We start from the raw sequence: 11,462 nt of genomic DNA, 5'->3' as shown, positions 1-11,462 counted from the left end.
CTTTCTTCATCTCAGCCATGTGTGTCAAGCTAAGGGGCCAGCAGTGAGCACACAAGTATGTGAACCTGATCGTGAGCTAAGGTCTGGTTTAGCTTTGCTCTGATGAGGCAGAGAATAATTTCAGGGAATGAATGATGCCCTGGGGATATGGATCAAGATATAGGGAAATGGCTGCATCTAATTAGGGAGCGATTAGGGACAAGAGAAGAAGGCAGTTAAAGACTTTAAATATGTCATTTATTTGGAAGAATTTTTATGCTCATCTGTGCTTTTCGTAGAGCAGTCTTCATCTCTTTATTCCTAAGGCTGTAAATTAGGGGATTCACAAGTGGGGTAAACACTGAATAAAACAAGGTGATAATCTTTTGTGTTGTGGTTATATGTCCTGATGTTGGGGTGATATACATGACCAAGACAGTTCCGAAGAACAGAGAGACCACAGTCAGGTGGGACCCACAAGTGGAGAGAGCCTTCTTTCTGCCAGCTGCTGAAGGAACTCGTAATACAGCTCTGAACACCAGGGTATAGGATCCGAGGATGAAAGGGAAAGTGAGGAAGATGGCAAGAGAGGGTATAATAGAAAAAGAAAACTCGATTCCTGGGGCATGGATGCATGTCAAAGCCATCAGGGGGCCTGGATCACAGATAAAGTGATCAATGACATTTGGGCCACAGAAGGGCAATTGAGACATAAAATAGATAGGAATGGGAAAACAGAGAAAGCCTGTCACCCAGCAGAAGAGAACTAGCTTGATACAGAACCGTCCAGTCATGATTGTAGGGTAATGTAAAGGTTGACAAATGGCCAGGTACCTATCAAAAGCCATGAGAGACAGGAAGAATGGCTCAGTGATGCCTGTGGAAAAGAAGAAGTAGAATTGTAGGAAGCAGGCAGTGAAGGAGATGGTTTTGGTCTCAGAGAGGAAATTGGCCAACATGTTAGGAACTGTGGTGTTAACATAGCAGATTTCCAAGAAGGAGAAGTTGGCCAGCAGTATGTACATGGGGGTGTGGAGCTGGCGATCCAACCTCACTGCCCAGATGATGGACCCATTCCCCATCAGGGTCAGGACATAGGTCAGAGAGAAGACTGAAAAGAGGAGGATCTGCATCTTCCTGGGGCAGGGAAAGCTTAGGAGGATGAACTCAGTCACTCTATTTTCTCCTGATATGTTCAAGACTACTAGACCTGTGGAGAGGACAGAAGTAACCATGACAGGCGGCCTTATTTCCTATTTCTCATTTTTCTCCAATTTGAGGAATCTCTAATAATACTCATTATTATAAAATTCTCTGATTTTGTGTCCATTAATTTAGAGCTGTTAGCAGTAGACCTCCTGATTCTAAATTTTTAATTACCTACAAACTAAATGCACAAAGTTTTGCAATATGGCTCTAGAGGCTGGCCTTTTCATAATAATGAACAACAAGCATTTATTAGGTGTTTCTTATGTGTAAAATACTGTGCCGAGCATGTGGTATACAAAGAAAGGTAGAAAAGGTTTCTGACATCAAGGATCTTACATTGTATTGGGGAACCAAATGAACAACTCAAAATGAACCACTCACTTGTTAATTACTCTATTGTCCCATTTCTGTGCTTTTACTCATATCATTCCCTACATAATATGAATAATAATCATCTCTACTTCTTATTTTGATATCCAGTTTACATTCCCATTCTTTCCGTGAAGTCTGCCTTCTGTCACACCATATTTAAGTCATTCAACTTTTCTAAACCTTACCAAGAAAATAGGGATAAGATGCTTGTAGTTTCTGACTCACCAGTTTGCTGTAAGGATCAAATCAGATTTTATGTAATATTTCAAATGTATGTTTATAATTTTGTAAACATTTAAGTGCTTTAAAAAGTGATTTTATTTTTAATTAGGTAGGAAAGAAGAAATCGTTTAATCTCTCAGCTTTACTTCTCTCCTCTAATGTTAAGTCAGATAGTTCATCCTCTTCTGTATGTTGGCTTCCCATTAGAATGTGAGCTCCATGAGTGCAAAAACTTACCCTTCTGTTTGTATCCCCAGCACTTAGCACAGGATTTCACTTGAAGTGATCACTTAATAAATGCTTCATTCATTCATTCAATGTGTTTCATAAGATTCCTGAGTGACTCAACTGAGGAAATATGCATCTCAGTAAACTTTAACATCCTATATGAATGTTAACTTTATATATATATGTATATGTATATATATATAAATTTATTCATTTTTATTTGCTCTTTGGAGGGCAGTTGGGGTTAAGTGACTTGTCCAAAGTCACATGGCTAGTAAGTGTGTCAAGTGTCTGAGGCCAGATTTGAACTCAAGTCCTCCTGACTCCAGGGCTGGTGTTCTATTCACTGCACCACCTAGCCTCCCCTAAATTTATTCTTAATGATAATAATGTTAAAAAAGTAATTACTGAAGATGTACTATGTGCAATGTTTGATGCTTTGAAGGGGATATGAGACAGTCTAAGACATAATCCCCACTCACAGCGTTGTAGCTCACAATATTGTGTATGATGCTACATAAATACCTGAAAAAAGATAAATAAGACTAGCAGTACAAACATTCTTAAATTATCAACAAATAATAAGTCACACTTTTTCTTAGTCATCTAGGTGGTAGAGTACATAGAACACATAGATGTAGAATCAGGAAGTTCCAAATTCAAATCCTGACTCAGACATTGAATAGTTGTGTCACCCTGTTACTTAATCTTTCTTAGCCTCAGTTTTCTCATTTGTAAAATGGAAATAATAATAGCACTTACTTTACAGAATTTTTATTAGGATTAAATGAGTTATTGTATAAAACACTTTGCAAACTTTAATGCACTTCATCAATACAATGAAGATGATGAAATTATTGCTTAGAACTAGACTTGCATTTCTCCATAGAAACTTTTGGAGATGTGAACCTGCTCCTCATTTCAGCCCATTAAAGTCTATTTTACCCATAATTATTCTTAAGATACATAACATGATACTTAGGACACTACTTTAACTAATAACTGATGTCTTTAGTAGGCAATGTACTTGGAATTTCAACTAGTGATGCTAAGAATCTCTGTTAAAGTGTTGAGTGTAAAAATGGCTTTTATTTCGATGGGGTGTTAACTTTTATAATGTATTTTCCTTAGAACTCCCCTAGCAGGTAGTATGGGTAGACATTATCCACCCTTTTTTGCCTATGAGAAACTGAACCTTAGAGAGGTAAAGTAACTTGGCCAAGGTCATATAATTAAGTAAATATCAGATTTGGGATCTCAACTCTCATCTTCTGACTCCAAGCCCAGTGTTCTTTTCTCTACACCATATGGTAGTGTGATGATTCTCTCATCTTTAAAGAGTGATCTCAATATACCCAGTGATATACAGTAAATTTCAGACCCCAATATCTGGTTCAGGATAATTTTGATCAGGAGAGATTTTCATGGGTTCTTAAATTTTACCACTGACTAGGTTTTCCTTTTAATCTCTGCGTAATGTTGGCCCAGATAAGCTGAAGAAGCAGATTGTAAAAAAATTTAATGCAGAAGGGTGAGTAAATGGACATTAGAAGGGTTAGAACAAGCATGAGGTAGAATAACAGCAAAAGAAAGAAAAAAAGGTATTGGGAGAAATACCAATGAAATGTTCCTATCAGAGACTAATTTACAAAATAGCTTGCAGTGTTCCTTACCAAGAGGTTGTCTTTGAGGATCTGGATGGCCTCCTCTGATGGAGTGATTTGTCCACTGTTCTTCCATGGCATCAGTTGATCCAAATAAGTGGTGGTGCTTTAGTCTTATTACTTTTTATCATAGGTACTTTCCAAATCTGTATTTTCAATAAAGGATTGATTAATTATCTTATTTGGGGGGAGCATTTAAGATGTCTAGTGAAACAAGACCCACTGAATCTAAGCATTCTATGTTGTTCATTTCTCCCTCTCTAATTCCTAGAACCTTTTTTCCTTGCCTTTATGTCAAAGATGAGCCTTTTTAGATCCACCAAAGTTTGGATCACTTCTTATCATTGTTTATTCACAGCTGCATAGTGGAGAGGCAGAGGTAGAGGCAAGAGACAAACCTTAGAATCTCATTTAAGATATGTGTTTTATGTCTCTCTCTTCTCAGATCCAGATAGGGAAGGAACCTCTGTAAATGTCCTGGGGTGTGCATTGAGAGGCAGATAGGACCTGAGAGCATTTGATGTCCTAGGCAACCAGCAGTTAGGGAGGAGGATGGTAAGAGATTCAGTGATTGTCTCAGGAGTCACTGAATTGTGTGCCATAGGACAGAGACTTATTATGGAAGTCAGGCAAGGGGAGAATGGCTCTGGGAAAGGTTGAAATTCTCTCATAAAGTCTACAAGTTTGACTGTATTAATTATATTAAACTTTTTCCTTCTCTTGGGAGGTGATTAATTTTGGGGAACCAAATTCCCTGATTTTCTTGCAATTCTCAGAACAGAATATGTTTAGACTTAGTTGATAATGCATATTACTGCTCTTAAAATATGTAGGTGGTTTGGCTTTGTCAACTGAGGAGAAGCCTCAGTCTTTTCTTTTCCTTCTTTTCTCTCACTCACATGTCATCTTTTTGTCTGGACTCCAGGGTTCTAGGTTTGGGATCTTCCATTATGTCTCCATGATAATGTCCTGGAAAGTGAGAATCATTGTGTCACAGAAGCAATGGAGCAGTTCTTGTAATGAGAAAGAACTAGGTTTTTAATCCTCTTTGGGACCCTTGTGGGCTGGAAGACCCTAGGCAAGCCACCTTATTACTCTCTGCCTTGGTTTCCACATCTCTGAAAAGGGAGTGTGAGATGACCTTACCTCAAAGTGTTGTTAGATTTAAATTAAATAACTTTCGTATAGCACTTTGTGTACCTAAAATTGCATAAAAATGTAAGCTTTTTTTCTTTCCTTTTTTTTTTTTTTGGAGGGCAATTGGGATTAAGCGACTTGCCCAAGGCCACACGGCTAGTTTTTGTGTTGTGTTAAGTGTCTGAGGCTGGATTTGAAATCAGGTCCTCCTGACTCCAGGGCTGGTACTCTATTCACAGTTCCACCTAGCTGCCCTGGAGAACTTTTTAGCAAACTAGTCCAACCCATTCTTTTTTTTATTTTTTGCTTTTTGGAGAGCAATCGGGGTTAAGTGACTTGCCCAAGGTCACACAGCTAGTTTTTGTGTTAAGTGTCTGAGGCCGGATTTGAAATCAGTTTCTCCTGACTCCAGGGCCGGTGATCTATTCACTGTGCCACTTAGCCACCCTGCTTTTTTTCCTTTGCTTTGGGCTATGAGATAGACCAGTTACTTGGGTTCTAATTCCACTCCTGACTCTTATTAGTTTTATAACTATAAATGAGTCACTTAGGTTTTACAACCCCTTTTCCTCACCTGTGAAATGGTGATAATAGTACCATTAATACCTGCCTCACAGAATTGTCAAGAAGCTTATATGCAACAATGTCTATAAAATGTTAATATGTACCATCTATATAGGGCTTCAAGATTTTCAAAGAACTATGCAAACATTGAGCAGCTAGGTGTCTCAGAGTATAGAGTGCTAGGCCTAGAGTCAGGATGACCTGAGTTAAAATCTGTCCTCAGACACTTCCTAGCTATGTGACCCTGGGAAAGTCATTTAACGTATGTTTGCTTTAATCCACTGGATAATGAAATGGCAAACCATTCTATTCTCTTTGCTAGAAAAACATCATAGATAGTATTGGAGGTGATATGGTCCATGGGGTCACAAAGAATTAAGACCGAACAACAATGATGCAAATATTATTTATACTTACAACAATCATGAAATATAGATGCTATTATTACCTCCATTTAAAAAATGAGAAAACTGAGATAGACAGAAATTAAGTGACTTATCCAGGAGCATTAGTCTGTTAAGTGTGCAAGGCTCTATTTGAACTCAATGAAGAGACAGGAAGAAAAGGGGCTAACTGAAAGAGAGGGAATAAAAGAAAGGAGAAATTGAGGGAAGGATTAGTCAGAAACAAAGCAAACTTTTAAAGAGAAGATGGGAAATAAAGAGAAGTATAAGATGGAGGGAAATACAAAATTAACAATCATAATAATGATTATGAATGAGATAAACTCACTTTATTACTTTCTATTCCTATTCAGTATTCTCCAGAGACCTATGATAATCTAATTTTCAAAAAAAATCCATTCAGGTCCTTCACTTCTTTTTTGTGTTTGTATGCATTCAATATTTTATATCAAACAATAATCTATAGACACGAGAGGACTGATTTCATTACTTAATTTTTTTTAAAGATAAGACAGGTATTATTTGGCCAGAAAACAATAGCAACAATAACAACAAAAACAAATCACAGAAAACTTGCACCTGAGCACATGAATAGTGAACATATCCTCTCTAGTGGGCTTTTGCCTCCCAGAGACCTATATCATCTTTTTGATTTCTCTGTGTTTTCAAGTGTAATATTTCTGATCACCTCTTTTTTATTTTGCAGTAATGTCTCAAGTGACTTTCTTCCTAAAGGAAGGATTACTCTCCCTTCTGTGCCCCCTTGATGAGGCTTATTGACATTGCTCTCCTAGTAGATATATAGCTAATTTTTTTATTAAGTGTGTACTTGCTAAACCCCGAGAATACAAATATATGCAAAAAATTCTTGCCCTCAAAGAGCCCATATTCTAATGGGATACACAACACATTTCTAGGTACCCATGTAGTGGCACAATGGAAAATTCCAGAGAATCAGGAGTGGAGCCATTGGAGGAGTAATCATGGATTACCCTAGGTTCTTCTTGAATAGTGGTACCAGACAGAGTTCAGAGAAAAGACTTTTGGGTGGATACATCTTTAGTATGACATCAATGTTAAGGAATAATGTGAGTGACATATTTCTCTCTCCAAGAAGCATGCTGAATAACAAAATTACTTTTTCTCTAAAATTTCAGATTCCTAAATTGACAAATTTGGGAACTCTCAAACTTAGGGTTACCCAGGAGGTGAAATGCAAAGCTGGTGCTGCTCAGGAAATCTCCCTTGTTTTTCTAAAAGACTAATGTTATGTGAGGAACTCAAAATACCATTTTTATGCGCCCACAGGAGTATGGGATTCATGAAATTGCCTATGAACTACCATTTTGATTTTAATAGACATGCCACGTGTTTGTCTCTGCCATATTTTACAGAAAAATCTATTAGTGCCAGTGTTCTTGCCATCTTTCAGGCTAGGAAAGTTCGTTTTTACAATCTCTCTTCTCTGCTCACTTGCAAGCACAAACAAATGTCATGTTTCCTCAAGGCAGCAGCCATTTTCAGTTCTTGGGAAGGAAGAGAATATGACTGCACAGACTTTCTTGCTGCCATGCCCTAAAACCGATTGATTTTGCTACATATTGGCCTGTCTTCTATATGGCAGAAGGCAAAAAGGACATAAAACAGACAACCAAACTGATCTGGCAATTCCTTTATATTGACACCAGAGATGAATAAGTCCTTGAACAAAAGTCAATTCTTTCTGTCCCAGAAATCCAATAGTACTGGAGAGAATCCTGGTCACTGAAAAGCTAGTTAATGACTGTATCTTCTCAAGCAAAGGAACTGTTGAGTGTGTTCATGCCCGCGTTTTCCCTGTAGATATGCCCCTCAGATGTCTCCAAATGAAGATTTATACTCTGTAATAGTATTTCAACAGGCTTATTGGGTAACTCATTAAATTAACTAGGGAATCCCCTCTAATGAATATTCTCTCCATTATCCTTGATGAGGCAGCAGTGTTGAATTCAACAGGTTCTAAAATGAAACCCATCCCATTTTGAAGTAGCTCTAATTGTTGGGAAGTTTCTTCTTTTTAGACTTGAGTGCTAAAGGAAAAAAACCAACAACTTCCCAACAATTAGAACTACACAAAAGTGAAATGGGCTGCCCCCAAGGCAGTCAAGTACGTTGTGGAGTTTGTTCCTATTTTGCTGTATCGTCTCCCCATTTGAGTGTAAGTTGCTTGAGGTCAGGTGCTTTGTTTTATCTTTCTTTATAGTCCTGACACTTAGCATAGCATATTTAATAAATTTAAATTTTAATTTAATAAATGTATTTAATAAATGATTTTAGACCGACTGTACTACATAGGTATGAATCATAAAATATCATAACTTTTGAAGAATAAAAATTGAGGGTTATTTTAATTAAATCAGATACAATCTTTTATCAAATAAGAATTTCACAAAGGAAGTATCATGAAATGCCATCAGAGTGATGTATGCTGAAAACAGATTGGACCACTTATATGCTATAGTGGTGCTCATGACATGTCAGGAAAACTAGAGGGAGGCCCCTGGCAAAGGACTTGGATAAGAATCGCATGAGATGAGATGGCATAGCTAACTTGTGATCTGCATTATTAGATACAGAAAAGGGGAAGGTGAAGGCAAAATTCATTTATATCCACCTGCTATGTTCCAGGCATTGTGCTAAACACTTTATAAATATCTCATTTGATCAGAGATACCACAGATACACTGAAGTATCTGAGTAGTTTCTTTTTTATTCTTGCTATTTTAATATTTTCTTTTTAATAATATTTTCTTCTTTCATTCTCAATTACATGTAAAACATTTTTTTAAATACTCATTTAAAAAATTTTGAGATCCAAATTCTGAGTAGTTTCTTTGTTGTTCTCAGGTGTAATGACCATCAAAGAAAGCTTATAAATAGCCTAACAATCATTAATATCAAATGATACTTCCCTATTTTCTAAAGTACCTTCATACTCTTGAGTTACATGAGCTCCGTGGAAGACAGGGATGTATTCAAGAGGTTTTGTTGCTACTATGGTTTCTCTGAGATAATATTGGTCATTATTATTTTCTACAATGTGCCACCTAGAGGGTAGAGTCAATGTTTTAAAAATCTATTTTTATAGTCATATATTCATGACCTCTAATAAATATCTGGTGATGAAGATTATGATGATGATGATGATGATGACTCTAATATGTTGTATTTATTAGGTAAAGGTAAGTACTGACTTGGTTCTATAAAAGTCCATGGTTCTTCCATAAGGCTGTTTTCTCTTATATTAGGCTTTCATATAAACAAAAAAAAGTAAGAGTTTACTCTGGGTGACTTCTGAGAAACTGTGAAGTTGATGAAGTTTATCTTTGGTGCACTTCATCTCTTTTGAATTTAATGCCTTCCCCCAATTTTCTTCTCAGCTGGAGTTCTCTACCTTTTCTCCCCCGATGTAGTGATTTCAGACTTCCAAGCAAAGAAATAGCGTTCATAAAATCTTAGTGCCTCATTGCAAATCACCCCACTATGCTACTAATTCTATAACTCTTCAAAAAAGGAAAACTTACTGGGAATAGCATAATGTGCCTATTTTCCCAAGTTTCCCAAGTATTTTCCATTTTCCTTTTTCATCAAATTTATTTGGTTGATATTTAAGAAGAATGGAGGAGATTATGTGAAAAGATATGTTATTCATATATTGAATAGTTACACAGTTTCAAGGAACTCCTTTCTTTGTCCTTGTCCTCAGTTTCCCTATTTATAGAAAAAAGTCTAACCTGCCAAATATCATCTTTCCTGGTGTATATAAGAGAATATCTGGGGGGAAAGGTTATTTCAAATACAGGTTTCAAATACAATGAAATGGTTTTAGAGAAACTTCAGAAGACTTGTATGAACTGATTCAGAGTGAAATGAGCAGAAATGGCATAAAAATTAATAACAGAACATGGTAACAGCAAGTATATTAATAATGCAGTACACTAGAAGGGTGCCTTTAATGTTTATTTCATAATAGAGGAAGTATAAGACAAAAGCACATAGCTCAAGAAATAGAAAATCAGAAACATGGACAAAAACACTAGGTCAGATTGACACTGAGATGAATTCAGAGAGAGATTCACAATCAGAGATGAAGCTAGACAAAGGTATGGAGACAAAAGGATACATACCCAGCAAACCAAGTGGCATTATATCTCTTCATGGTCCATGATTTATAAGCCATAAGAACTAAAGATCTTTTTCAAAGTTCTTTGAGATGCATTATTTCATTTTATTAAGAAAGACTTGTGAAATGCAAAGAGCATTGGCTATAGAATCAGAGAACTTGAATTCAAATTATATCTCTGACACTTACTCCTACCTTATAAAAGTCATTTAACTTCCTTGAGTTTCAGTTTGCTCTTCTGTAACATGAAAGGCCAAACTAAATTGAGCCTATGATTCCTTCTAGCTCTAGATCTATGATTCTTTTATCCCTTTAGTGGGTTAGAGATCAATTCATTCACACAGTGAAGTTTATATTCCTATAAATACAAAGCAATAAGAGGTCAGATTGAAATTGACGAATAAACTAAAATTAGACACAGGCTTAACTTTCGAGAGCCTGAGAAATGGAGTCTGACCTTACTAGTAAGCAAACTTGATGATCACCTATACAGAAATATTTATAATACTTGTTTTTGTAGTAGTAAAGAATGAGAAATTAAGTAGTTGTCCATTATTGGGGAATGACTGAACAAATTATGGTATATTTATGTAATGGAATGCATTGTATTGTAAGAAACGATGGGGGCAGGAAGGTGGTAAAGTGAAGAGAGTACTCTTAGGAGAACCTGAGTTCAAATCTAGCCACAGACATGACACTTAGCTGTGTGACCTTAGGTAAGTCACTTAACCCCAATTGCTTTGCCTCCCCTCTTCTAAAATAAAAAATGATGGATGAAGGGGTTTTCAGAGAAACTTTAGAAGACTTGTATGAATTGATTCAGAGTGAAGTGACCAGAAACAGCATAATAATTAATAACAGAACATTGTAACAGCAAACAAATTTGAAAGATTTAAAGACTCTTAGATGCAATGAGCATATAAAATTTCAGAGGACCAATGATGAATCATTCTACCTACCTTCTGACAGAGGGGTGATTGATGTAGGGTGCGAGCTGAAATACATAATTTTTTTGATATAACCAATGTGGGAATTAGTTTTGTATTAAGTGCATTTTTATCTTAAGGATTTTGGCTTGCTTTTTCCATTTCTCATGAGGAGGAGGTGGAAAGAGAAAATTGTGTTGTTATTTATATATATACACACATACATATATACCTATATATTATATCTTATCTATATCAGCTAGAGGAGAAGCAAAAAAATGTGGCCTTTGATTGATTCTGATGATTGCTGGACAGACTACAGGCACACTCTGCATGATCTGGAAGCTTATCCAAGGTAGGCATTGTAATGGAATGTATATTTTTAAGATCTTCCCTGCCCCTAGGCTAAAGTGCACCTGGAGCCTGGGGTGGGAGGCTTGTTTTTCAGTAGATACTTCTTGATTGGCCAGTGAGTCAATAAGGTTGTTACATTCTCTGAGCCAGGAGAAGGCTATATGAGCCCTGATGTGAGGCTTTGTTTTGGGGGGTCACTTTGAGAAGTGTTCTGTGATTTGATCTGTATTCTGGGAAGCCG

The 11,462-nt window shown here is 36.6% G+C and overlaps 1 protein-coding gene across 1 annotated transcript; it reads right to left on the bottom strand.

The window, feature by feature from the left end:
• Positions 1 to 233: 233 nt before the first annotated feature.
• LOC138168443 (olfactory receptor 11H6-like) lies at positions 234 to 1,214 on the bottom strand. Its single transcript, XM_069097467.1, has one exon. It carries the CDS (start codon positions 1,212 to 1,214, stop codon positions 234 to 236), a length of 981 nt encoding a protein of 326 aa, XP_068953568.1.
• Positions 1,215 to 11,462: the final 10,248 nt, after the last annotated feature.

Source organism: Petaurus breviceps, unplaced genomic scaffold (genome assembly GCF_028583685.1).
Source record: "Petaurus breviceps papuanus isolate PSGF00001 unplaced genomic scaffold, PetGlider_PUasm1.0 37, whole genome shotgun sequence".
In the NCBI taxonomy this organism is placed as follows: domain Eukaryota; kingdom Metazoa; phylum Chordata; class Mammalia; order Diprotodontia; family Petauridae; genus Petaurus; species Petaurus breviceps.
Note: the sequence above shows the minus strand (reverse complement) of the source record. Positions and strands in the feature narration are given on the sequence as shown.